Genomic DNA, 26,835 nt, shown 5'->3' on the forward strand with positions numbered 1-26,835 from the left:
ATTGTGGGGTCACCCTGTGTCACCCGATGTTATTGTAGGGTCACCCAATGTTATTGTAGGGTCACCCTGTGTTATTGTGGGGTCACCGTGTGTCACCCTGTGTTATTGTAGGGTCACCGTGTGTCACCTGATATTATTGTAGGGTCACCCTGTGTTGTGGTAGGGTCACCCTGTGTCACATGATGTTATTGTAGGGTCACCCAATGTTATTGTAGGGTCACCCTGTGTTGTTGTGGGGTCACCCTGTGTCACCCGATGTTATTGTAGGGTCTCCTTGTATCACCTGATGTTATTGTAGGGTCACACCGTGTCAGCCAATGTTACTGTAGGGCTTCTTTGTGTCCACACCTGTTATTGTAGGGTCTCCTCGTCCCCCAGTGTTATTGTAGGGTCTCCTCGTCCCCCAGTGTTATTGTAGGGTCTCCTCATCCCCCCAATGTTATTGTAGGGTCTCCCAGCCCTCTATGTTATTATACGGTCTCCTTATCCCCCTCCATGTTATTGTAGGGTCTCCTCATCCCCCCAATGTTTTGTAGGGTCTCCCTGTCCCCCCAGTGTTATTGTAGGGTCTCCTCATCCCCCCAATGTTATTGTAGGGTCTCCTCACCCCCCCAATGTTATTGTAGGGTCTCCTCATCCCCCCAATGTTATTGTAGGGTCTCCTCATCCCCCCAATGTTATTGTAGGGTCTCCTCACCCCCCCAATGTTATTGTAGGGCCTCCCTGTCCCCCCAATGTTATTGTAGGGTCTCCTCACCCCCCCAATGTTATTGTAGGGTCTCCCTGTCCCCCCAATGTTATTGTAGGGTCTCCTCGTCCCCTTCATGTTATTGTAGGGCCTCCCTGTCCCCCCAATGTTATTGTAGGGTCTCCCCAATGTTATTGTAGGGTCTCCTTGTCCCCTCCAATGTTATTGTAGGGTCTCCCACCCCCCAATGTTATTGTAGGGTCTCCCGCCCCCCCAATGTTATTGTAGGGTCTCCCTTTCCCCCCAATGTTATTGTAGGGTCTCCTTGTCCCCCAGTGTTATTGTACGGTCTCCCTTTCCCCCCACTGTTATTGTAGGGTCTCCCGCCCCCCCAATGTTATTGTAGGGTCTCCCACCCCCCTCCATTTCCAGCCCCTCGCAGCCACTCGAGTCACCAACACCTTTATTGGGGACACCGCGGGGGGGTTTGGGGGGGACACACACCCCAAAACGGGGGGTCCCCGCGCCCCTCCCCCCACAAAAATACCCCCCCAGGCCCCCCCAAACCGGGGGGGGGAGGGGCACAGCAGCAGCTCCGGCGGCTCCTCCTCCTCCTCCTCAGTGACGTCATCGGGGGGGACGAGGCCGGGGGGTCCCGGGGGGTCCCGGGGGGTCCCGGAGGGTCCTGGGGGGTCCCGAGGGGGGTCCCGGGGGGGTCCGGGCCCCCCCTACATGAGGCGGCACTGCTCCCCCCCCGCCCCCCCCGGCAGCTCCAGGTTCCATCCGGGGGGCTGGGGGGGAGGGGAGGGGGGAGGGGACACACACGGGGGTCACCCCGGGGGGTCGGGGGGGTCCCCCGGGGTGGGGGGTGGGCCCTGTGTTGGTGTAGGGTCTCCTTGTGTTATTGTAGGGTCGCTCTGTGTCATCCCACGTTATTGTAGGGTCACCCCCTCCCTCCCTCCTTCCAATGTTATTGTAGGGTCATCTCATGCCCCCACTGTTATTGTAGGGTCTCCCCTTACCCCCATGTTATTGTAGGGTCTCCCTTACCCCCATGTTATTGTAGGGTCTCCCTTACCCCCATGTTATTGTAGGGTCTCCCTTACCCCCAATGTTATTGTAGGGTCTCCTTGTACCCCCAATGTTATTGTAGGGTCTCCTTCCACCCCCAATGTTATTGTAGGGTCTCTTTTTACCCCCACTGTTATTGCAGGGTCTCTTTTTACCCCCAATGTTACTATAGGGTCTCCCTTTACCCCCACTGTTATTGTAGGGTCTCCTTGTACCCCCCAGTGTTATTACAGAGTTGCCCACACCCAGTGTTATTGTAGGGTCTCCCCTTACCCCCAATGTTATTGGAGGGTCTCCCCTTATCCCCAGTGTTACTGTAGGGTCTCCTTTCACCCCCAATGTTATTGTAGGGTCTCCCCTTACCCCCAGTGTTACTGTAGGGTCTCCTTTCACCCCCAATGTTATTGTAGGGTCTCCCCTTACCCCCAATGTTATTGGAGGGTCTCCCCTTATCCCCACTGTTACTGTAGGGTCTCCTTTCACCCCAGTGTTACTGTAGGGTCTCCCTTTACCCCCATGTTATTGTAGGGTCTCCCTTACCCCCCATGGTATTGTAGGGTCTCCCCTTACCCCCCATGTTATTGAGGGTCTCCCCTTATCCCCACTGTTACTGTAGGGTCTCCCCTTACCCCCACTGTTATTGTAGGGTCTCCTTTCCCCCCAGTGTTACTGTAGGGTCTCCCCTTACCCCCACTGTTATTGTAGGGTCTCCCCTTTCCCCCCATGTTATTGTAGGGTCTCCCTTCCCCCCCCGTCCCCCCGTGTCCCGTGGGGTCCCCCCCACTCACCGTGTCCCCCGCCAGCTCCTTGGGGGGGTGTCCCAGCTCCTGCAGCTGGGGGGGGCAGGGGGGGGTCGGGTCAGTGGGGGGGGGGGGGGCCGGGGGGGTTTGGGGGTCCCCCCCGAGCCCCCCCCAGTCAGCTCCAGGATTTGGGGTCCCCCCCCACAGCCCCAACATCAGCTCCAGGATTTGGGGTCCCCCCCAGTCCCTCTCAATCAGCTCCAGAATTTGGGGGGTCCCCCCCATCCCCCCTCAATCAGACCCAGGATTTGGGGTCCCCCCAGACCCCCCATCAGGCCCAGAATTTGGGGTCCCCCCCCCAACCTGCTGCATGAGGTCCAGGATTTGGGGTCCCCCCCATCCCCCCTCAATCAGGATTTGGGGTCCCCTCCACCTGCTGCATGAGGCCCAGGATTTGGGGTCCCCCCCATCCCCCCTCAATCAGACCCAGGATTTGGGGTCCCCCCCCACCTGCTGCATGAGGTCCAGGATTTGGGGTCCCCCCCATCCCCCCTCAATCAGGATTTGGGGTCCCCTCCACCTGCTGCATGAGGCCCAGGATTTGGGGTCCCCCCCAGCCCCCCTCAATCAGCTCCAGGGTTTGGGGTCCCCTCCATCCCACCTCAATCAGACCCAGGATTTGGGGTCCCCCCCACCCCCCCCTCAATCAGGATTTGGGGTCCCCCCACCTGCTGCATGAGGTCCAGGGTTTGGGGTCCCCCCATCCCCCTCAATCAGGATTTGGGGTACCCCCCATCCCCCTCAATCAGTTTTTGGGGTGCCCCCCCTGCTGCATGAGGTCCAGGATTTGGGGTGCCCCCATCCCCCCTGAATCAGAATTTGGGGTCCCCCCATCCCCCTCAGTCAGTTTTGGGGTGCCCCCATCCCCCCTCAGTCAGTTTTGGGGTGCCCCCATCCCCCTCAGTCAGTTTTGGGGTGCCCCACCTGCTGCATGAGGTCCAGGAGGGTCTCGAAGCGCTGCCTCCGCTGCCCCTCGGGCTCCCCGGGCTGTTCCCGCTCCAGCTCCGCGCAGAGCCGGGACATGAGGGAGTGCTGGGCCCGGAACCGCTCCTGCTGCTCCGGGGGCAGCGACCCCCCGTGCTGCCGCAGCCACTCGGGGTACTGGGGGGGTACCAGGGTCAGGGGGGACCCCCAAACCCCTACAGGGACCCCCAAACCCCACAGGGACCCCCAAACCCCACAGGGACCCCCATCAAACCCCCCAGGGACCCCCCGTGCTGCCGCAGCCACTCAGGGTACTGGGGGGGTACTGGGGTCAGGGGGGACCCCAAAACCACCCCAAACCCCCACAGGGACCCCCCGTGCTGCCACAGCCACTCAGGGTACTGGGGGGGTACCAGGGTCAGGGGGGACCCCAAAACCACCCCAAAACCCCACAGGGACCCCCCGTGCTGCCACAGCCACTCGGGGTACTGGGGGGGGTACTGGGGTCAGGGGGGACCCCAAAACCACCCCACAGGGACCCCCAAAACCCCACAGGGACCCCCAAATCCCCCCAGGGACCCCCCGTGCTGCCGCAGCCACTCGGGGTACTGGGGGGGCACCGGGGTCAGGGGGGACCCCAAAACCACCCCAAAACCCCACAGGGACCCCCACAGCGACCCCCCGTGCTGCCGCAGCCACTCGGGGTATTGGGGGGGCAATGGGGTCAGGGGGGACCCCAAAACCACCCCAAAACCCCACAGGGACCCCCCGTGCTGCCACAGCCACTCGGGGTACTGGGGGGGCAATGGGGTCAGGGGGGACCCCCAAACCCCACAGGGACCCCCAAAACCCCACAGAGACCCCCAAAACCCCACACGGACCCCCCTCAAACCTCAGGGACCCCCAGGTACCCCCTCATGGGACCCCCCAGGGACAGAGCCCAGGGACAGGAGGGACCCCCCCGAGCCCCCCAAAGTGACAGTGACCCCCCGGGGGTGCCAGGGACACACCTTGGGGGCACCGGGGTCCCCCAAGCCCCACATGACCCCCCCTGGGGGGCACCAGGGACCCTCGGGGAACATCGGGGAGTCCCCAAGAACCCCCCGGGGGGGCACGAGACACCCCCCCCCAAAAACCCACAGAGGTGCAAGCCCCTCCCCCCCAAAGACACCCAGGGACCCCCCAAAAAACCCCCGGGGAGCACCAGGGACCCCCCAGGAACCCCTTTGGGGGGGGGGGTCACACCCCCTCCCTCCAAACCCCCCAAACCCCCCACCCCACTCCCACCCCACGAGCCCCCCGTGACTTCCCCGCGCGTCCCACGCCCCCCGGGACCCCCCAGAGTTTTCAGGGATCCCCTCCCAGGATTTCGGGGACCCACCCCCAAGGTTTTCAGGGACCCCCCCTAAGTTTTCAGGGACCCCCTTCCCAGGATTTTGGGGACCTCTCCCCCAGTTTTCAGGGGCTCCCCCTGGGATTTTGGGGACCCTCTCCCAGGTTTTCAGGGACCCTCCCCAGGATTTTGGGGACCAGTTCCCAGGATTTTAGGGACCTGTTTTCAGGGACCCTCTCCCAGGATTTTGAGGACCCCCCCCCCAGGATTTCAGAGACCCTCTTCCAGGATTTTGGGGACACCCCCCCCCCAAGATTTTGGGGACTCCCCCTCCCAGGATTTCAGGGACCCCCTCAGGTTTTCAAGGACCCCCCCAAGATTTCAGTGACACCCCCCTCCCAGGTTTTCAAGGACCCCCCCAGGATTTTGGGGACCCACCCCCAGGTTTTCAAGGACCCGCCCCCAGGATTTTGGGGACCCCCCTCCTCAGATTTTCAGGGACTCCCCCAGGATTTTGGGGACCCCCCCCAGTTTTCAGGGACCCCCTCCCAGGTTTTCAGGGACCCCCCCACAGGATTTTGGGGACCCACCCCCAGGTTTTCAGAGACCCCGTCCCAGGATTTTGGGGACCCCCTCCCAGGATTTCAGGGCCCCCCTCCCAGGTTTTCAAGGACCCCTTCCCAGGTTTTCAGGGACCCTCTCCCAGGTCTTCAGGGACCCCCTCCCAAGATTTCGGTGACACCCCTCTCCCAGGTTTTCAGGGCCTCCCTCCCAGTATTTTGGGGACCCCCCTCCTCAGATTTTCAGGGCCCCCCTCCCAGGATTTCAGGGCCCCCCTCCCAGTATTTTGGGGACCCCCCTCCTCAGATTTTCAGGGCCCCCCTCCCAGGATTTCAGGGCCCCCCTCCCAGTATTTTGGGGACCCCCCTCCTCAGGTTTTCAGGGCCCCCCCTCCCAGGATTTTGGGGACTCACCCCCAGGTTTCCAGAGATCCCCTCCCAGGATTTTGGGGACCCCCCTCCTCAGATTTTCAGGACCCCCTCCCAGGTTTTCAGGGCCTCCCTCCCAGGATCTTGGGGACCCACCCCTAGGATTTTGGGGATCCCCCTCCTCAGATTTTCAGGGACCCCTCCCAGGATTTCAGGGCCCCTCTCCCAGGTTTTCAGGGCCCCCCTCCCAGGATTTTGGGGACTCACCCCCAGGTTTCCAGAGATCCCCTCCCAGGATTTTGGGGACCCACCCCCAGGATTTCAGGGCCCCCCTCCCCGCATTTTGGGGCCCCCACCTTGTCGGTGATGTCCCTGAGGGAGGGGTAGAGCACGTCCTTGGACAGCAGGGCCTGCATGAGGCTGCGCATGACGGGCAGGACCCCCCCGTCCCCGGAGCCCTCGTCCATCCCCAGCCCCTCCAGCGCCTGGGCCAGCTCCTCCTCCGAGCCCGCCGAGCTCTGCGGGAATGCCGGGAATGCCGCGAGCCCCGGGAATGCCGGGATGGCCCGGGATGGGCGGGGAGGGGTCGGGATGGGGGTACCTGCAGGTCGGTGGCGTTCTTGGCCAGCCCGCTCAGCGTCTCCTTCAGGCACGACGTGAATTCCTGCTGGGAGGCGGCGTCGGGGCCTGGGGGACAAAGGGGGAATGGGCTGGGAATGGGCTGGGAACGGGCTGGGAATGGGATGGGAACGGGCTGGGAATGGGATGGGAACGGGCTGGGAATGGGATGGGAATGGGCTGGGAATGGGCTGGGAACGGGCTGGGAATGGGATGGGAACGGGCTGGGAATGGGCTGGGAACGGGCTGGGAATGGGATGGGAACGGGGGACACCGGCTGGGAATGGGATGGGAACGGGCTGGGAATGGGATGGGAATGGGCTGGGAATGGGATGGGAACGGGCTGGGAATGGGGGACACCAGCTGGGAATGGGATGGGAACGGGCTGGGAATGGGATGGGAATGGGCTGGGAATGGGATGGGAACGGGCTGGGAATGGGGGACACCGGCTGGGAATGGGATGGGAACGGGCTGGGAATGGGATGGGAATGGGCTGGGAATGGGCTGGGAACGGGCTGGGAATGGGATGGGAACGGGCTGGGAATGGGCTGGGAACGGGCTGGGAATGGGATGGGAACGGGGGACACCGGCTGGGAATGGGATGGGAACGGGCTGGGAATGGGATGGGAATGGGCTGGGAATGGGATGGGAATGGGCTGGGAATGGGATGGGAACGGGCTGGGAATGGGGGACACCAGCTGGGAATGGGATGGGAACGGGCTGGGAATGGGATGGGAATGGGCTGGGAATGGGATGGGAACGGGCTGGGAATGGGGGACACCGGCTGGGAATGGGATGGGAACGGGCTGGGAATGGGATGGGAATGGGCTGGGAATGGGATGGGAACGGGCTGGGAATGGGGGACACCGGCTGGGAATGGGGGACATCAGCTGGGAATGGGATGGGAACGGGGGACACCGGCTGGGAATGGGCTGGGAACGGGCTGGGAATGGAGGACACCGGCTGGGAATGGGCTGGGAATGGGGGACACCGGGTGAGGGGTGTCCCAGGGACCCCAATCCCAAATGGGGGGTCTGCAGGACTGGGAATGGGCTGGGAATAGGGGACACTGGCTGGGAACGGGCTGGGAATGGCGCTGGGAATGGGGGACATCAGCTGGGAATGGGATGGGAATAGCTGGGAATGGGCTGGGAATGGGGGACACTGGCTGGGAATGGGGCTGGGAATGGGATGGGAATGGGATGGGAATGGGGGACACCAGCTGGGAATGGGATGGGAATAGCTGGGAATGGGCTGGGAATGGGGGACACTGGCTGGGAATGGGGCTGGGAATGGGATGGGAACGGGCTGGGAATGGGGGACACCACCTGGGAATGGGATGGGAATGGCTGGGAATGGGGGGGACTGGCTGGGAATGGGATGGGAACAGGCTGGGAATGGGTGACATCAGCTGGGAATGGGATGGGAACGGGCTGGGAATGGGGGATACCGGGTGGGAAGTGCCCCAGGGACCCCAACCCCAAATGGGGGGTCTGCAGGACTGGGAATGGAGGTGGGAATGGGGGTGGGAGTGGGGAACACCGACGGGGGTGTCCCAGGGACCCCAACCCCAAATGGGGGCTCAGGGGGTCTGTGGGATTGGGAATGGGGATCCAGGACTCCTCTGTCCCCCTAAATCCCTGTCCCACCCCAGGCTGGCACCTGGGATGGATCCAGGAATCTCCCAAATCCCTGTCCCAGCCCAGGCACCCCCCAGATCCCTGTCCCAGCCCAGACTGACACAGGGATGGATCCAGGACATCCCCAAACCCCTGTCCCACCCCAGACTGACACAGGGATGGATCCAGGACATCCCCAAACCCCTGTCCCAGCCCAGACTGACACAGGGATGGATCCAGGACATCCCCAAACCCCTGTCCCAGGGATAGATGTAGGAACCCCCCAAATCCCTGTCCCAGCCCAGACTGGCACCTGGGATGGATCCAGGAACCCCCCAAATCCCTGTCCAGGCCCGGGCTGGGACAGGGATGGATCCAAGACCATCCTGTCCCCCCAAATCCCTGTCCCAGCCCAGACTGGCACCTGAGATGCTCACAGGGTGCTGGGGTTGGATTTGGGGTCCCTGTCCCCCCAAAGCCCTGTCCCAGCCCAGGAACCCCCCAAATCCCTGTCTCAGCACAGACTGTCCCAGGGATGGATCCAGGAATCCCCCAAATCCCTGTCCCACCCTGGACTGTCCCAGGGATGGATCCAGGAACCCCCCAAATCCCTGTCCCAGCCCGGGCTGGCACAGGGATGCCTGGAAGGTGCCAGGGGTGGGGCCAGGGCATCTCCACAGCCCCAAATCCCTGTCCCAGCCCAGACTGGCACGTGGGATGCTCACAGGGTGCTGCAGTTGGATTTGGGGTCCCCCTAAGTCAATGTCCCAGCCCAGGTTCTCACAGGGATGGATCCAGGAACCCCCCAAATCCCTGTCCAGGCCCAGGCTGTCCCAAAGATGGATCCAGGACCCTCCTGTCCACCCCAATCCCTGTCCCAGCCCAGATTGTCACAGGGATGGATCCAGGAACCCCCCAAATCTCTGTCCCAGCCCAGGAACCCCCCAAATCCATATCCCAGCCTGGGCTGTCCAGGGATGGATCCAGGACCCTCCTGTCCACCCAAATCCCTGTCTCAGCACAGACTGTCCCAGGGATGGATCCAGGAATCCCCCAAATCCCTGTCCCAGCCCAGACTCTCACAGGGATGGATCCAGGACCCTCCTGTCCACCCAAATCCCTGTCTCAGCACAGACTGTCCCAGGGATGGATCCAGGAATCCCCCAAATCCCTGTCCCAGCCCAGACTCTCACAGGGATGGATCCAGAAACCCCCCAAATCCCTGTCCCAGCCCAGGAACCCCCCAAACCCCTGTCCCAGCCCGGGCTGTTCCAGGGATGGATCCAGAAACCCCCCAAATCCGTATCCCAGCCTGGGCTGTCCCAGGGATGGATCCAGGACCCTCCTGTCCACCCAAATCCCTGTCTCAGCACAGACTGTCCCAGGGATGGATACAGGAACCCCCCAAATCCCAGTCCCAGCCCAGACTCTCACAGGGATGGATCCAGGACCATCCTGTCCCCCCAAATCCCTGTCCCAGCCCAGGAACCCCCCAAACCCCTGTCCCAGCCCGGGCTGTTCCAGGGATGGATCCAGGAACCCCCCAAATCCCTGTCCCAGCCCAGGAACCCCCCAAATCCCTGTCACAAGGATGGATGCAAGAACCCCCCAAATCCCTGTCCAGGCCCGAGCTGTCCCAGGGATGGATCCAGGACCCTCCTGTCCACCCACCCAAATCCCTGTCTCAGCACAGACTGTCCCAGGGATGGATCCAGGAACCCCCCAAATCCCTGTCCCAGCCCAGGAACCCCTCAAATCCCTGTCCCACCCTGGACTGTTTCAGGGATGGATCCAGGAACCCCCCAAATCCCTGTCCCAGCCCAGGAACCCCCCAAATCCCTGTCCCACCCCAGGAACCCCTCAAATCCCTTTCCCACCCTGGACTGTCCCAGGGATGGATCCAGGAACCCCCCAAATCCCTGTCCCACCCCAGGAACCCCCCATATCACTGTCTCAGCACAGACTGCCCCAGGGATGGATCCAGGAACCCCCCAAATCCCTGTCCCACCCCAGGAACCCCCCAAATCCCTGTCCCACCCCAGGAACCCCTCAAATCCCTTTCCCACCCTGGACTGTTCCAGGGATGGATCCAGGAACCCCCCAAATCCCTGTCCAGGCCCGAGCTGTCCCAGGGATGGATCCAGGACCCTCCTGTCCCCCCAAATCCCAGTCCCACCCCGGCCCATCCCCGTGCCCCCCTCAGGACCCCGTGGGTTGCTCCAGGCAGCGCCAACCCCGGGTGACACCCCCCGACTGTGTCACAACCAGGGGGGGGTTTCCCCCCCTCCTGACACCCCGGGGGGGGGGTCCCCACATCCCATACCCCACATCCCACATCCCCCACATCCCCCCCCGCCCTCACCGACTCTCCCCGCCGCCTCCGAGAGCTTCTGGAACTGCTGGACGAGCTGCGGCTCCTGCCGGGCGAGCTCCCTCATGGCCTCCTCGAACTCGGCCGCCGCCTGCGAGGCCAACTCCCCCTCGAAGAGCTCCTGGAAAAAGCGCTCCTGGGAGGAGAACAGCGAGTCCTGGGAAACGGGGGGCTCGGGGGGCGCCCGGGGGGGACACGAGGGGAAGGGGGAGGGAAAGGGGGTCGGTCCCACCTTGGCCGAGTCGGCGGCGGAGGGGGAGGGGAGGGAGGAGGAGGAGGGGGGAGGGGGCGGCGCGGGGGAGGGGCGGCTGCGCTCGAAGTCATCCAGGGCACCTGGGGGGGAGGGGGGGGCAGGGGGGTCAGGGGGGTGTAGGAGTTACACCCCGATACCCCCCGGCCCTATTGCACCCCAATAACTGCACCCTGATATCCCCCAACCCCATTGCATCCCAATAACTGCACCCCAATAACCCCCAACCCCATTATACCCCAATAACTGCACCCCAATAACCCCCAACCCCATTACACCCCAATAACTGCACCCCAGTAACTGCACCCCAATAACTGCACCCCAATAACCCCCAACCCCATTATACCCCAATAACTGCACCCCAAAGAGCTGCACCCCAATACCCCCCAGCCCTATTACACCCCAATAACTGCACTGCAATAACCCCCAGCCCCATTGCACCCTAATAACTGCACCCCAATACCTCCCAGCCCTATTGCACCCCAATAACTGCACCCCAATGATCCCTGACCCCATTACACCCTAATAATCCCCAGCCCCACTGCACCCCAAAGAGCTGCACCCCAATACCTTGGCCCTATTGCACCCCAATAACTGCACTGCAATAACCCCCAGCCCCACTGCACCCCAATAACCACCCGGCCTCCCCACACCCCAATAATCCCTGGCCCTATTGCACCCCAATAACCCCTGGCCCTATTGCACCCCAATAATCCCCCCTGGCCTCCCCACACCCCAATAATCCCTGGCCCTATTGCACCCCAGTAACCCCCCTGGCCTCCCCACACCCCAATAATCCCTGGCCCTATTGCACCCCAATAATTCCCCCTGGCCTCCCCACACCCCAATAATCCCCGGCCCTATTGCACCCCAATAATCCCTGGCCCTATTGCACCCCAATAATCCCCCCTGGCTTCCCCACACCCCAATAATCCCTGGCCCTATTGCACCCCAATAATCCCCCCTGGCTTCCCCACACCCCAATAATCCCCGGCCCTATTGCACCCCAATAACCCCCCTGGCCTCCCCACACCCCAATAATCCCCGGCCCTATTGCACCCCAATAACCCCCCTGGCCTCCCCACACCCCAATAATCCCCGGCCCTATTGCACCCAGCACCCCCTGGGCCCAGTGCACCCCAAAGAACTCCCACTCCTGTTGCACCCCAATAGCCCCCAGCCCTATTGCACCCCAATAACTGCACCCCAATAACCCCAGTCCTATTACACCCCGATACCCCCCGGCCCTATTGCACCCCAATAACCGTACCCCAATAACCCCCAACCCTATTGCACCCCAACAACTGCATCCCAATAACTGCACCCCAATAACTGCACCCCAATACCCCCTAGTCCCATTACACTCCAATAACTGCACCCCAATAACTGCACCCCAGTACTCCCCAACCCTATTGCACCCCAATAACTGCACCTCAATACCCCCAGCCCTATTACACCCCAATAACTGCACCCCAATAACTGCACCCCAATACCCCCAGCCCTATTACACCCCAATAACTGCACCCCAATACCCCCAGCCCTATTACACCCCAATAACTGCACCCCAGTTACCGCACCCCAATAACCCCAGCCCTATTGCACCCCAATAACTGCACCCCAATACCCCCAGCCCTATTGCACCCCAGTAACTGCACCCCAATACCCCCAGTCCCCTTTGCACCCCGTGGGCCCCCCTGCACCCCAATAATCCCCCGACCCCCCCAACCCAATGACCCCCCAGTCCCCTCTCACCCCAATGACACCCCCCTCCTTTGCCCCCCATGACCCCCAATGACCCCAGACCCCCCTCACTCCCATTGCCCCCCATGACCCCCAACCCCTCCCGACCCCCCTCACCCTCAATAACCCCCCACCCTCATTGCCCCCCATGACCCCCATTGCCCCTCCCGACCCCCCCTCACCCCCAATGACCCCCCCATTGCCCCCCATGACCCCCAATGACCCCCAACTCTCGTTGCCCCCCATGACCCCCAATAACCCCCCATGACCTCCAGCCCCTCCCGACGCCCCCTCACCCCCAAAGTCCCCCCAATCCCCATGACCCCCGCGACCCCCATCGCCCCCCGCGACCCCCATGGCCCCTCCTGACCCCCCTCACCCCCATTGACCCCCCCCATTGCCCCCCATGACCCTCAGTCCCTGCCGACCCTCCCTATTGCCCCCATGACCCTCCTTGCCCCCCCTCACCCCCAATGACCCCCCTCATCTCCACTGCCCCCCGTGACCCCCACTGCTCCCCGTGACCCCCCTCAGCCCCAATGACCCCCCTCACCCCCCCTGACCCCCCTCACCTCCATTGCCCCCTCACCCCCAATGACCCCCCTCACCCCCAATGATCCCCCTCACCCCCAATGATCCCCCTCACCCTCAATGACCCCCCCACTGCCCCCCGTGACCCCCCTCACCTCCATTGCCCCCCTCACCCCAATGACCCCCCACCCCCCTTGCCCCCCATGACCCCCAGCCCCTCCCGACGCCCCGCACCCCGTGGCCCCCCCGCTCACCGCGGTGCCCCCCCGTTCCCCGGTGCCCCCCCGTCCCCCCTCACTGTCCAGCAGCTCCTCCAGCTCCGGGTCGGGCCCCGGGCCCGGCTCCGGCTCCGCCGCCATCTTGGCGCGCTCCGCCCTCCGCCGCCAGGGGGCGGCACCGCGCGGCGAGGCCACGCCCCCTCATACACCGACCACGCCCCCTGGAGGCCACGCCTCCCTCTGCCGGCCCCGGCCCCACCAGGGGGCGCTGCGGAGCACGGGGGAAGCGGGAAAACCCGGAGCGGGAACGGGAACGGGAATGGGAACAGGAAAGGGGAGCGAGATCGGGAACTGGGAACGGGAACTGGGAACGGGAACTGGGAACGGGGAACGGGAACAGGCGGTCCCGGATCGATCCCGTGATCGGTCCCGTGATCGGTGCCGTGATCGGTGCCGTGGCCACACCGGGGCGGGTCCCGCCCCAGTCCCGCGGCCACACCGGGGCGGTCCCGGCTCGGTCCCGTGATCGATCCCGTGATCGATCCCGTGACCGGTCCCGTGGTCGCACCGGGGCGGTCCCCGCGCGGGTTCCGCTTCAGTCCCGTGGTCGGTCCCGGTCGGTGCCCCCGGGGCGGTCCCGGGTCGGTCCCGGATCGGTCCCTGTGTCCCCCGGGTCGGTCCCGGTGCCCCCGGGTCGGTCCCGGTGCCCCGATGGCGGCGGGTGCGGGGCTGGTGGCTCTGGTGTCGCTGGTGGCCGCGGTGGCGGCGGGAGGGACCGAGGGGGACTGGAAGGTGAGCGGGGAACGGGGGGAACCGGGGGGGCACCGAGGGACCACCGGGGGAGGGGATACGGGGGGCACCGGAGGGGGGATAGGGGATGGGAAGGGAAGGGTCCGTGGGATGGGATGGGAGGGGAGGGGAGGGGATGGGATGGGACGGGACGGGAAGGGAAGGGGACGTGGGATGGGATGGGAGGGGAAGGGATGGGAAGGGAAGGGTCCGTGGGACGGGAAGGGGACGTGGGATGGAAAAAGGGAGGCGCGTTGGGAAGGGCTGCGGGATGGGAAGAAACAGGGAATTCCTGGTGCTTCCAGAGGGGGACACAGGGAATTCCAGGTAATTCCAGAGGGGGATGGAGGGAGAAACAGAGAAGTCCAGGTACTTCCAGAGGGGGAAACAGGGAATTCAAGGTACTTCCAGAGGGGGATGGAGGGAATTCCAGGCACTTCCAGAGGGGCAAATAGGGAATTCCAGGTACTTCCAGAGGGGGATGGAGGGAAAAACAGGGAATTCCAGGTACTTCCAGAGGGGGACACAGGGAATTCCAGGCACTTCCAGAGAGGCAAATAGGGAATTCCAGACACTTCCAGAGGGGGACGCAGGAAATGCCAGGCACTTCCACGGGGGGTTGGAGGGAGAAACAGGGAATTCCAGCCCCAACCGCCTGGAATTCTCGGCCGGAGCCCCCCCCGAGCTCTGCCCCCCTGCCTTGCCCAGGTGTCCCTGGAGTTCAATCCCGGCTGGAATGGCTCCCTGTGGAACGGCTCCTGGGTGAACGTGGTGCACGTGCGGGCTCAGGGCCCCCTGGCCACGCTGCACTGGGTGTGGAGCAGCCTGGGAGCTCCCTCCGTGCTCCTCGTGGCCTCGGGGAGCCCCCGGAGCCGCCTGAGCATCGACTGGGCCCGGCTGCTGTCCCCGGAGCCCGCGGGGGCCCTGCGCGTCCACCCCCCCGGCAGCGTCTCCTCCGCCGGGGCCGTCGCCTTCACCAAGGTACCGGGACACGGCCTGACCCCAAACCTGCCACAAACCGCCCCAAATCACCCCAAACCTGCCACAAACCCTGTCCCAAATCACCCCAAATCCTGCCACAAACCTGCCCCCAACCTGACCCCAAACCTGCCACAAATCGCCCCAAGTCGCCCCAAACCTGCCCCAAATCGCCCCAAATCGCCCCAAACCTGCCCCCAACCTGCCCCCAAACCTGCCCCAAACCACCCCAAATCGCCCCAAACCTGCCCCCAGTCCTGCCCCAAATCACCCCAAATCCTGCCACAAACCTGCCCCCAGCCTGACCCCAAACCTGCCTCCAGTCCTGTCCCAAATCACCCCAATCCTGCCCCAAATCCTGCCACAAACCTGCCCCAAATCACCCCAAACCTGCCCCCAGCCTGACCCCAAACCTGCCACAAATCACCCCAAATCGCCCCAAACCTGCCACAAACCCTGTCCCAAATCACCCCAAATCCTGCCCCCAAACCTGCCCCCAGCCTGACCCCAAACCTGCCACAAACCACCCCAAATCACCCCAAACCTGCCCCAAATCACCCCAAACCTGCCACAAACCCTGTCCCAAATCACCCCAAACCTGCCCCAAATCACCCCAAATTGCCCCAAACCTGCCACAAACCCTGTCCCAAATCGCCCCAAAACCTGCCCCAAATCACCCCAAATCACCCCAAACCTGCCCCCAGTCCTGCCCCAAATCACCCCAAATCCTGCCACAAACCTGCCCCCCGCCCTGACCCCAAACCTGCCCCAAATCACCCCAATCCTGCCCCCAGTCCTGTCCCAAATCGCCCCAAGTCCTACCACAAACCTGCCCCCAGCCTGACCCCAAACCTGCCACAAATCACCCCAAATCACCCCAAACCACCCCCAGTCCTGTCCCAAATCACCCCAACCCTACCCCCAACCCTGCCCCAAATCCTACCCCAAATCCTGCCCCAAACCACCCCCAGTCCTGCCCCAAATCACCCCAAACCTGCCACAAATCACCCCAATCCTGCCCCCAGTCCTGCCTCAAACTTACCCGAATCCTGCCACAAATCACCCCAAACCTGCCCCAAATCGCCCCAAATCACCCCAAACCTGCCCCCAGTCCTGCCCCAAGTCACCCCAAATCACCCCAATCTTACCCCAATCCTGCTCCAAATTGCCCCAAATCACCCCAATCCTGCCCCAATCTTGCCCCAAATCGCCCCAATTCTGCCCCAAATCCTGCCCCAAACCACCCCTAGTCCTGCCCCCAAAACCTGCCACAAATCACCCCAAACCTGCCACAAATCCTTCTCTAAATCACCTCAATCCTGACCCAAATCAACCCAAACCACCCCCAATCCTGCCCTGAACCTGACCCAAATCCTGCCTCAAATCACCCCAAACCTGCCCCAAATCACCCCAGTCCTGCCCCAAATTGCCCCAAACCTGCCCTGAACCTGCCCCAAATCACCCCAACCCTGCCCCAAACCCTGCCCCAAATCCTGCCACAAACCTGCCCCAAATCCTGCCACAAACCTGCCCCAAATCCTGCCACAAACCTGCCCCAAATCGCCCAAATCCTGCCCCAAACCACCCCCAGTCCTGCCCCAAATCACCCCAAACCTGCCCCAAATCACCCCAGTCCTGCCCCCAGTCCTGCCTCAAACCTGCCCTGAATCACTCCAAACCTGCCCCCAACCCTGCCCCAAATCACCCCAAACCTGTACCCAATCCTGCCCCGAATCACACCAATCTTGCCCCAAACCACCCCCAGTCCTGCCCCAAATCACCCCAAACCTGCCCCCAATCCTGCCCCAAATCACCCCAATCGTGCCCCAAATCCTGCCCCAAACCACCCCCAGTCCTGTCCCAAATCACCCCAAACCTGCCCCCAACCCTGTCCCAAATCACCCCAAACCTGCCCCAAATCACCCCAATCCTGCCCCCGGTCCTGCCTCAAACCTGCTCCGAATCACCCCAATCCTGCCCCAAATCCTGCCCTGAATTTCCCAAACCTTCCCCAAATCCTTCTCTAAGTCACCTCAATCCTGACCCAAATCAACCCAAATCACCCCCAATCCTGCCCTGAACCTGACCCAAAATCACCCCAAACCTGCTCTCAAATCCTGCCCTGAACCGCCCCCAAACCTGCCCCAAATTGCCCCAAACCTGCCCTGAACCTGCCCCAAAATCACCCCAATCCTGTCCCCCATCCAGCCCCAAATTACCCCAAACCTGCCCTGAACCTGCCCCAAATCACCCCAATCCTGCCCCAGAACGTTGAGCTTTACTCAAATGTCCCAAATCTGCACGAAACCGCCCCAAAACTTGCCCTAAATCGCCCCAGAGCTGCCCCCAAACACCCCAAATCTGCCCAAAATATTCCAGTCACGTTGGGCTCTACTCAAATATCCCAAACTTGCCCTGAATGCCCCCAAACTTGCCATAAATCACCCCAAACCTGCCCCAAAATGCCCCAAACCTGCCCTAAACTGCCCCAAGCCTGACCTAAATTACCCCAAACTTGCCCCAAACGTGCCCTAAATTGCCCCAAACCTGCCCCAAAATATTCCAGTCACACTGGGCTTTACTCAGATGTCCCAAAACTTGACCTAAACTGCTCCAAACCTGCCCCAAAATTGCCCCAAACCTGCCTCAAGATATTCCAGTCACCCTGGGCTTTACTCAAATGTCCCAAATCTGCACTAAACCTCCCCAAAACCTGCCCTAAACTGCACCAAACCTGCCCTAAATCACCCCAAACCTGCCCCAAAATATTCCATTTGCACTGGGCTTTACTCAAATGTCCCAAATTTGCCCTAAACCCCCCTAAACTTGCCCTAAATTACCCCAAACCCAACCTAAATCGTCCCAAACATCCCCAAAATATTCCAGTCACACTGGGCTTTCCTTGAATGTCCCAAACTTGCCCTAAATCGCCCCAAACATCCCCAAAATATTCCAGTCGAGCTGGGCTCTACTCAAATGTCCCAAACCTGCCCCAAACCTGCCCTAAACTGCCCCAAAACGCCCCAAATTCTTCATTCTCAGTTTCTTAATCCTTAATTCTTTTTTCTCTTAATTTCCCAATTTCTTAATTCTTCGTCCTTCATTTCTCAATTTTCTCTTCTTGATTCCCTAAATTCTTTATTCTTAATTTCCCCATTTCTTAATTCTTTGTTCTTAATTTCCCGAGTTCTTAATTCTTCCTCCTTCATTTCTTCATTCTCTTTTCTTGATTCCCTAAATCCTTTATTTTTAACTTCTGGATCCTTTATTTTTGATTCCTTAAATTCTTTATCCTTCATTTCTCGATCCTTTATTCCAATTCCTTAATTTCTCAGTTCCCAGTCCTTGACTCTTTATTCCTGATTCTTTTTGTTCCCAATTAATTTCTTCAATCCTTTATCCCCCGTTTCTCCGTTTCGTAACAAACCCGGGAATTTTCAGGGAAAAAGGGGGATTTTCAGGCCCCGTTTTTCCGCAGCTTTTCGAGGAAAAGGCTCCAGGGGAGGGATTTTTCCAACCCTACGACCTGGCCGAGTTTTCCTGGGAAAACTCCAACGTGACCCTGGATCCGTCGGCGCTGACGTTCCGGCTCCGGGGGATCCCGGGATCCGACCCCGCCGGAGCCTTCGCCAACGGCAGCCTGGAATTCCAGGTATTCCACGGGGGCTGGGAATGCTGGGGAGCTCCACAGGGGGAAACGGGGAATGCCAGAGGGGAAACAGGGAATTCCAGAGGGGAAACAGGGAATTCTGGGGAATTCCAGAAGGAAAACGGGGAATTCCAGAGGGGAATCAGGGAATTCTGGGTATTTCGAGAGGAGAGAACAGGGAATTCCAAGGAATTCCAGAGGGGGAACAGGGAATTCTGGGTAATTCCAGAGTGGAAACAGGGAATTCCAGAGGGGGAACAGGGAATTCTGGGGAATTCCAGAGTGGAAACAGGGAATTCCAGAGGGGGAACAGGGAATTCTGGATAATTCTAGAGGGGGAAACAGGGAATTCTGGATAATTCCAGAAGGAAAACAGGGAATTCCAGAGGAGGGAACAGGGAATTCTGGGTATTTCGAGAGGAGAGAACAGGGAATTCCAAGGAATTCCAGAGGGGGGAACAGAGAATTCTGGGTAATTCCAGAGCAGAAACAGGGAATTCTGGGTAATTCCAGAGTGGGAACTGGGAATTCCAGGTGCTTCCACAGGGGACGGAGGAAGAAACAGGGAATTCCAGGTATTTCCAGAGGGGGAATGGAGGGGAAAACAGGGAATTCCAGGCACTTCCAGAGGGAAAAGCAGGGAATTCCAGGTAATTCCAGAGGAGGAAACATGGAATTCCAGAGGGGGAAACAGGGAATACCACATACTTCCAGAGGGAGCTGGAGGGGGAAACAGGGAATTCCAGGCACTTCCAGAGGGGGACACAGGGAATTCTGGGTAATTCCAGAGGGGGACACAGGGAATTCTGGGTAATTCCAGAGGGGGACACAGGGAATTCTGGGTAATTCCAGAGGGGGACACAGGGAATTCTGGGTATTTCCCCACCCCTGTGGGATTTTTCCCAGTCATTCCGTCTCCCCATTGGTTTTGGGGGGTCCCTCCCTGTTGTTTTTGGGATCCCTCCCTGACTTTCGGGTCCCTCCCTGACTTTTGGGTCTCTCCCTGATTTGGGGTCTCTCCTCGTTGTTTTTGGGGGGTCCCTCCCCGATTTTGAGGTTTCTCCCTGTTGTTTTTGGGGGCCTCTCCCTGATTTTGGGGGTCCCTCCTTGATTTCGGGTCCCTCCCTGATTTCAGGTCTCCCCCTGACTTTGGGATCCCTCCTTGACTTTGGGGGGTTCCTCCCTGATTTTGGGGGGTCCCTCCCTGATTTTGGGGTCCCTCCCTGTTGTTTTTGGGGGTCCCTCCCTGATTTTGGGGTCCCTCCCTGACTTTGAGGTCCCTCCCTGATTTGGGGTCTCTCCCCGTTGTTTTTGGGGTCTCTCCCTGATTTGGGGTCTCTCCCAGGTCCGTGCCCTCCCCTCCCCGGGTCGCTCCTCTCTCCCCCCGGGGTTGCCGTTGGTCCCCGGGGGTTGTGAGCTGCGGTTCCAGCTCTCGGGGGTCTCTCCCCGTTATTTTTGGGGTCTCTCCCCGTTGTTTTTGGGGTCTCTCCCCGTTATTTTTGGGGTCCCTCCCCATTATTTTTGGGTTCCCAGGTCCGTGCCCTCCCCTCCCCGGGTCGCTCTGTGCTCCCCCCGGGGTTACCGGAGGTCCCCGGGGGTTGTGAGCTGCGGTTCCAGCTCTCGGGGGTCTCTCCCGTTATTTTTGGGGTCTCTCCCATTATTTTTGGGTTCCCAGGTCCGTGCCCTCCCCTCCCCGGGTCGCTCCTCTCTCCCCCCGGGGTTACCGGAGGTCCCCGGGGGGTGTGAGCTGCGGTTCCAGCTCTCGGGGGTCTCTCCCCTCGGGAACGGTTCCCGCTCTCGGTTCCTGCTGGAGGTGGCGGCTCTGGACGGGGCGGGGGCGCGGCGGGAGCTGCGGCTCAGGAGGGAGCTCGACGACGAGTTCGCCCCGGGGGTGTTCGAGGTGAGGGCCTCCAATTCCTGCCTCACTTCAGTCGTGTTGAATTTAATTTATCTTTTATTTAATTTATATTTTATTTCTGTTGAATTTAATTTATCTTTTATTTAATTTATATTTTATTTCTGTTGAATTTAATTTATCTTTTATTTAATTTATATTTTATTTCTGTTGAATTTAATTTATCTTTTATTTAATTTATATTTTATTTCTGTTGAATTTAATTTATATTTTATTTAATTTATATTTTATTTCTGTTGAATTTAATTTATCTTTTATTTAATTTATATTTTATTTCTGTTGAATTTAATTTATCTTTTATTTAATTTATATTTTATTTCTGTTGAATTTAATTTATATTTTATTTAATTTATATTTTATTTCTGTTGAATTTAATTTATATTTTATTTAATTTATATTTTATTTCTGTTGAATTTAATTTATATTTTATTTAATTTATGTTTAATTTCTGTTGAATTTAATTTATATTTTATTTCTGTTGAATTTAATTTAAATTTTATTTATACTTAATTTAATTTCTATTTTATTTATATTTAGTTTAATTTATATTTTATTTATATTTAATTTAATCAACTTAATTTAATTTATTATTAAATTAATTTATTAATTTAATTTATTAATTTATTATTTTAATCCATTTAATTAAATTTAATTAATTTAATTCATTAATCTAATTTAATTTTAATTTCATTTCATTTCAATTTAATTCAGTTTCCAGTTAATTTCACTTGTATTTTATTTAATTTTTATTTATTATTTTATTTATTTTATTTAATTTTATTTTTTTATTTTATTTATTTACTATTTTATTTAATTTACATTTAATTTAATTTCTAGCTAATTTCATTTGTATATTTTATTTACTTTATATTTTATTTTATTTACGTTTAATTTAATTTTGAGTTAATTTAATTTATACTGAATTTGTATTTAATCTCTAGTTAATTTCATTTATATTTTATTTAATTTATATTTTATATTTTATTTACATTTAATTTAATTTTGAGTTAATTTAATTTATACTGGATTTATGTTTAATTTAATTTACATTTAATTTAATTTCCAGTTAATTTAAATTTATATTTTAGTTTGTTTATATTTTTTTTGTTTACATTTAATTTAACTTTTAGTTAATTTAACTTATATTGAATTTATATTAAATTTATATTTCATTTACACTTAACTGTATTTTTAAGTTCTGCTTAATTTAATTTACATTCAATTTAATTTATATTTCATTTACATTTAATTTAATTTCTATTCAACATACATTTAATTTCTGTTTAATTTACATTTAATTTAAATTATACTTATTTTCTATTTAATTTTTATTTACTTTAATTTATATTTAATTTACATTTAATTTAATTTAAATTTCATTTTATTCAATTTAATTTATACTTTATTTAATTTCTATTCATTTTAATTTATATTTAATTTTATTTCATTACTTGTTTCCTTTGGGGTCTCCAGGGGGTTGTAGGGCAGTGTCCCTGCGATGCTTTGGGGTCTCCAGGTTCCCTGTTCCCCCACAGACACAGTCCCTGGTGGCCCAATCCCAAAATCCCACCCCATTCCCCCCACAGACACAGTCCCTGGTGGCCCAATCCCAAAATCCCACCCCATTCCCCCCACAGACGCAGTCCCTGGTGGCCCAATCCCAATCCCATTCCCTATTTCCCCACAGACGCAGTCCCTGATGGCCCAATCCCAATCCCATTCCATGTTCCCTGTGCAGACGCAGTCCCTGGTGGCTCAATCCCAATCCCAATCCCATTCCCCCACAGACACAGTCCCTGGTGGCTCAATCCCAATCCCAATCCCATTCCGTGTTCCCCCACAGACACAGTCCCTGGTGGCTCAATCCCAATCCCATTCCGTGTTCCCTGTGCAGACGCAGTCCCTGGTGGCTCAATCCCAATCCCAATCCCATTCCCTGTTCCCTGTACAGACACAGTCCCTGGTGGCCCAATCCCAATCCCAATCCCATTCCATGTTCCCTGTGCAGACGCAGTCCCTGGTGGCTCAATCCCAATCCCAATCCCATTCCCCCACAGACACAGTCCCTGGTGGCTCAATCCCAATCCCAATCCCAATCCCATTCCCCCACAGACACAGTCCCTGGTGGCTCAATCCCAATCCCAATCCCATTCCCCCACAGACACAGTCCCTGGTGGCTCAATCCCAATCCCAATCCCAATCCCATTCCCCCACAGACTCAGTCCCTGGTGGCCCAGTCGCAGTCCGGGTCCCCGCTGAGTTTCCTGCTCTGGAGATCCATCGCCTACGGATCTCCGAGTGCCCGGCGCCAGGACGGGATCCGCTGCCGGGCCGGGGAGCTGCGGGGGGGTCCGGTGCCCGTGCCCCCCATCGCCCGCGCCTATTTTGGGGAGGGGGGCCCGGGCACCCCCCTGGGCAGCAGCGCCCTCAACGTGTCCTTCGGCGGGGACGGGGACGGGGACGTGTTCCGGGACGTGTACCGGGAACGGCGATTCCTGCGCTGGTCAGAGGGGACAGGGGGGATTTGGGGGGGCTCAGGGGGGGCTTGGGCATTAGTGGGGTGCAGGGGGTCAGGGGGAGGGTGCTGGGGGGGTGCAGGGGAGGCTAATGGGGCTCAGGGGGTGGTCCTGGGCACTAATGGGGTGCAGAGGGGGCTGAGGGATCCAAGGGGGTCTGAGGGGTCCAAGAGGGTGGTCCTGGGCACTAATGGGGTGCAGGGGGGGCTGAGGGGTCCAATGGGGTGGTCCTGGGCACTAAAAACATCCCATGGGGTCCAAGAGGCCCAAGCAGGTGGTCCTGGGCACTGATGGGGTGCAGCGGGGACTTAAGGGCCCAGAGGGGTCTGAGAGGTCCAAGAGGGTGGTCCTGGGCACTAATGGGGTGCAGGGGGCTCAGAGGTGGTCCTGGGCACTAATGGGGTGCAGGGGGCTCAGAGGTGGTCCTGGGCACTAATGGGGTGCAGGGGGGTCTGAGGGGTCCAAGGGGGTGGTCCTGGGCACTGGTTTGTCCAGTGGGGTCCAAGGGGGTGATCCCGGGCACTAAAAACATCCCATGGAGTCCAAGAGGTCCAAGGGGGTGGTCCCGGGCACTGATGGGGTGTAGGGGGACTTGGGGGGGGCCTGGGCAGTAAAGGGGTACAGGGGGGGCTGAAGAGTCCAAGGGGGTCTTAGGGGGTCCAAGGGGGTGGTCCTGGGCACTAGGGGGGTGCAGGGGAGGCTAATGGGGCTCAAGGGGGTGGTCCTGGGCACTAATGGTGTCCAGGGGGGTCTGAGGGGTCCAAGAGGGAGGTCCTGGGCACTGGTTTGTCCAGTGGGGTCCAAGGGGGTGATCCTGGGCACTAATGGGGTGCAGGGGGGCTGAGGGGTCCAATGGGGTGGTCCTGGGCACTAAAAACATCCCATGGGGTCCAAGAGGTCTAAGGGGGTGGTCCTGGGCATTCATGGGGTGCGGGGGGGTCTCAGAGGGGTCTGAGGGGTCTAAGGGGGTCTGAGGGGGCTCAGGGGATGGTCCTAGGCACTAATGGGGTGCAGGAGGGTCTCAAGAGGGTCTGAGAGATGCAGGGGGGTCCAAGGGGAATCTGAGGGGTACAGGGGGGTTTCAGGGGGATCTGAGGGGTGCAGGGGGGTTTCACGGGGGTCTGAGGGGTGCAGAGGGCTCTCAGGGGTGCAGGGGGGTCTGAGGGGCACAGGGGGGTTTCAGGGGGGTCTCAGGGGGTGTGAGGGGTGCAGGGGGGTTACAGGGGGCTCTGAGGGGTGCAGGGGGGGTCTCAGGGGCTGACTCCCCCCTGCCCTGCCGCAGGTCGGTGCTGGTGGGCTTTGGGGAGCCCCCCCGGGACACGTTCTCGCCCCTGATCATCTCGGTGGTGGCCGTGGCGCTGGGCACCCCCCTGGCCCTGCTGCTGGGGGGCACCGGCCTCGTGCTGCTGGTCCCGAGGAGCCGCTACTCCGAGTACGAGCCCATCAACTGAGGGGACACCCCCAGGATTTCCAGGGAGACCCCCGGGATCTGCAGGGACAACCCCTGGATTCTCTGAGAGACCCCCAGGATCCCCAAGGAGACCCCCAGGATGCCCAGGGATACCCCCAGGATCCAAAGGGACACTCCAGGATTCCAAGGGACACCCCCAGGATGCCCAGGGAGACCTCCAGGATCTGCAGGGACAACCCCTGGATGCCCAGAGGGACCCCCGGGATCTGTCGGGAGACCCCCCAGGATTCCCAGGGATACCCCCGGGATCCGTAGGGAGACCCCCAGGATTCTCCGGGAGACCCTCAGGGAGACCCCCAGGATGCCCAGGGAGACCCCCAGGATACTCTGGGACAACCTCAGGATCCTCAGGGAGGCCCCCAGGATGCCCAGGGAAACCCCCGGGATCCACAGGGAGACGCCCAGGATCTGCAGGGACAACCCCAGGATTCTCTGGGAGACCCCCAGGCTCTGCAGGGAGATCCCCAGATTCCAAGGGAGACCCTCTGGATCCTTTGGCAGACCCCCTAGATTCCCAGGGAGACCCCCAGGATTCCCAGGGACACCCCCAAGATTCCCAGGGACAACCCCAGGATGCCCAGGGAGACCCTTGGGATCCCCAGGGAGACTCCCAGGATCCAAAGGGACAACCTCAGGATCCTCAGGGAGACCTCCAGGATTCCCAGGGACACCCCCAGATTCCCAGGGACACCCCCAGGATCCATAGGGAGACCTCCAGGATTCCCAGGGACACCCCCAGGATCCTCTGGGAGACCCCCGGGATCCTCTGGCTCCCCCCCATCCCGGCATTCCCAGCTCCAGGGGCACCCTTGGCACCGTCTCCCTTTCTCTTGCTCCTCCTTTTCCTGCCTTGGATTGCACTTTTCCCTGTTTTTTCCTGATTGTTCCAAGGGATTCAGTCCCTGGGGGGAGTTTGCTCCGGGCTGCCTGGAGCCACGGACCATCCTCCTCCTCCTCCTCCTCTTCCAAAGGGATACAACCACTGTTGTCCCGGCTGGGCCGCTTCCAGGGATGCTTGGGAAGGCTCCGGGGGGGGCCCTTCTGCTTCCCGCCGGGCCGGGAAATCCCGGGAAAAGCCAGGGCCGGCGGCTCGAGAGGCTTTTCCCAGGGACACCAGGGAAGCTCCGGAGCCGCTTCCCGACAGCTCAGGTGTGTCCTGGAGCGCTGCTCCGGCCGGGATTGTGCTCCCGGACGCTCCGTGGGGCCGGATCCCAGGGATGAGTGCTCTGGGCATTCCCAGACATCCCAGGGAGGCTCCGGGTGCTCCGTGGGGCCAGATCCCAGGGATGAGTGCTCTGGGCATTCCCAGACATCCCAGGGAGGCTCCGGGTGCTCCGTGGGGCCGGATCCCAGGGATGAGTGCTCTGGGCATTCCCAGACATCCCAGGGAGGCTCCGGGTGCTCCGTGGGGCCGGATCCCAGGGATGAGTGCTCTGGGCATTCCCAGACATCCCAGGGAGGCTCCGGGTGCTCCGTGGGGCCAGATCCCAGGGATGAGCGCTCTGGGCATTCCCAGACATCCCAGGGAGGCTCCGGGTGCTCCATGGCTGGAGCCGAATAAAGTGGATTTCTAAGCTTGGCTTCCCGTGGGAATGCTGCTCCGGCGGGAATGGGATGGAGCTGGGGCTGGGCAGGGAATAAAACCCAGGGAATGGGATGGAGCTGGAGCTGGGCAGGGAATAAAACCCAGGGAATGGGATGGAGCTGGAGCTGGGCAGGGAATAAAACCCTGGGAATGGGATGGACTGAGGGGCTGGGAACAGGGAGCAAACATCCCCTGGGCCACAGGGAATTGTTATTCCCGGTAATGGGAAGTTACTGGGTAGGGCTGGGGGGGGGGGGAAATAAGGATGGAAAAAGGGGAATTGGAGCACTTTGGGGGATGGGGGGCAGGAAAAGAGGGATGGGGGTTGGGAAAAGGAGATTGGGGGTTGGGAAAAGGGGGATTGGGGGTCAGGAAAAGAGGGATGGGGGTCAGGACAAGTGGGTCGGGTGCCGGGAAGCAGCGGATTTCTCCCTTTCCCCCTCACAGCAGAGGCAGATTTTCCCCTTTCCCCCTCACAGCAGAAGTGGATTTCCCCCCTTACCCCTCACAGAAGAGGCGGATTTCTCCCTTTCCCCCTCACAGAAGAGGCGGATTTCTCCCTTTCCCCCTCACAGCAGAGGCAGATTTTTCCCTTTCCCCCTCACAGAAGAGGCGGATTTCTCCCTTTTCCCCTCACAGAAGAGGCGGATTTCCCTCTTTCCCCCTCACAGAAGAGGCGGATTTCTCCCTTTCCCCCTCATATCAGAGGCGGATTTCCCTCTTTCCCCCTCATATCAGAGGCGGATTTTTCCCTTTCCCCCTCACAGCAGAGGCGGATTTCCCTCTTTCCCCCTCACACCAGAGGCGGATTTCCCTCTTTCCCCCTCACACCAGAGGCGG

General features: G+C 59.0%; 3 protein-coding genes and 1 long non-coding RNA gene across 26 annotated transcripts; 3 read left to right on the forward strand and 1 right to left on the reverse strand.

Moving 5' to 3' along the window:
- Positions 1-1,416: 1,416 nt before the first annotated feature.
- PEX19 (peroxisomal biogenesis factor 19) lies at positions 1,417-13,600 on the reverse strand. Its single transcript, XM_032712870.1, has 8 exons — positions 13,173-13,600; positions 10,586-10,686; positions 10,345-10,489; positions 6,347-6,432; positions 6,102-6,263; positions 3,484-3,660; positions 2,548-2,592; positions 1,417-1,479 (listed from the first exon to the last, which is right to left on the reverse strand). The coding sequence occupies exons 1-8, from the start codon at positions 13,231-13,233 to the stop codon at positions 1,417-1,419; spliced, it is 840 nt and encodes a 279-aa protein (XP_032568761.1). The 5' UTR covers positions 13,234-13,600.
- On the forward strand, positions 13,453-25,984 carry GLMP (glycosylated lysosomal membrane protein). Of its 4 annotated transcripts, none has more exons than XM_032713238.1 (7): positions 13,605-13,884; positions 14,590-14,862; positions 18,338-18,511; positions 20,042-20,095; positions 20,238-20,408; positions 22,640-22,926; positions 24,222-25,984. In XM_032713238.1, the coding sequence occupies exons 1-7, from the start codon at positions 13,804-13,806 to the stop codon at positions 24,388-24,390; spliced, it is 1,209 nt and encodes a 402-aa protein (XP_032569129.1). In that variant the 5' UTR covers positions 13,605-13,803; the 3' UTR covers positions 24,391-25,984. The 4 variants fall into 4 exon arrangements, with proteins under 4 accessions (XP_032569130.1, XP_032569127.1, XP_032569129.1 ...); XM_032713237.1 differs by lacking the exon at positions 20,042-20,095 and adding an exon at positions 19,854-19,907 and having other exon boundaries at positions 13,606-13,884; XM_032713236.1 differs by having other exon boundaries at positions 13,463-13,884; positions 19,854-20,408.
- On the forward strand, positions 18,544-19,676 carry LOC116799887. The gene is made up of 3 exons (XR_004361133.1): positions 18,544-19,083; positions 19,137-19,521; positions 19,565-19,676. It is a non-coding gene; the product is annotated as an uncharacterized LOC116799887 (long non-coding RNA).
- On the forward strand, positions 24,386-25,991 carry LOC116799839 (collagen alpha-4(IV) chain-like). 20 transcript variants are annotated; one of them, XM_032713256.1, is made up of 4 exons: positions 24,386-25,094; positions 25,158-25,663; positions 25,703-25,728; positions 25,764-25,984. In XM_032713256.1, exons 1-4 carry the CDS (start codon positions 24,490-24,492, stop codon positions 25,767-25,769), a joined length of 1,143 nt encoding a protein of 380 aa, XP_032569147.1. In that variant the 5' UTR covers positions 24,386-24,489; the 3' UTR covers positions 25,770-25,984. The 20 variants fall into 20 exon arrangements, with proteins under 20 accessions (XP_032569147.1, XP_032569149.1, XP_032569151.1 ...); XM_032713258.1 differs by having other exon boundaries at positions 25,158-25,652; positions 25,688-25,728; XM_032713260.1 differs by having other exon boundaries at positions 25,158-25,590; positions 25,677-25,728.
- Positions 25,992-26,835: the final 844 nt, after the last annotated feature.

Source organism: Chiroxiphia lanceolata, chromosome 29 (genome assembly GCF_009829145.1).
Source record: "Chiroxiphia lanceolata isolate bChiLan1 chromosome 29, bChiLan1.pri, whole genome shotgun sequence".
NCBI classification, from domain to species: Eukaryota; Metazoa; Chordata; class Aves; order Passeriformes; family Pipridae; genus Chiroxiphia; species Chiroxiphia lanceolata.

Coding starts and splice junctions, on each gene's coding strand:
- GLMP (XM_032713236.1), top strand. CDS start 13,804: ATGGCGGCGGGTGCGGGGCTGGTGGCTCTGGTGTCGCTGGTGGCCGCG. Junction 14,863..18,337: donor GGGCCGTCGCCTTCACCAAG/GTACCGGGACAC, acceptor GTTTTTCCGCAG/CTTTTCGAGGAAAAGGCTCC. Junction 22,927..24,221: donor GAACGGCGATTCCTGCGCTG/GTCAGAGGGGAC, acceptor GCCCTGCCGCAG/GTCGGTGCTGGTGGGCTTTG.
- PEX19 (XM_032712870.1), bottom strand. CDS start 13,233: ATGGCGGCGGAGCCGGAGCCGGGCCCGGGGCCCGACCCGGAGCTGGAG. Junction 6,433..10,344: donor GGAGGCGGCGGGGAGAGTCG/GTGAGGGCGGGG, acceptor TTTGTCCCCCAG/GCCCCGACGCCGCCTCCCAG. Junction 2,593..3,483: donor TCCTGGACCTCATGCAGCAG/GTGGGGCACCCC, acceptor TGCCCCCCCCAG/CTGCAGGAGCTGGGACACCC.
- LOC116799839 (XM_032713243.1), top strand. CDS start 24,490: ATGCCCAGGGATACCCCCAGGATCCAAAGGGACACTCCAGGATTCCAA. Junction 25,095..25,157: donor GGGACACCCCCAGATTCCCA/GGGACACCCCCA, acceptor CCAGGATCCTCT/GGGAGACCCCCGGGATCCTC.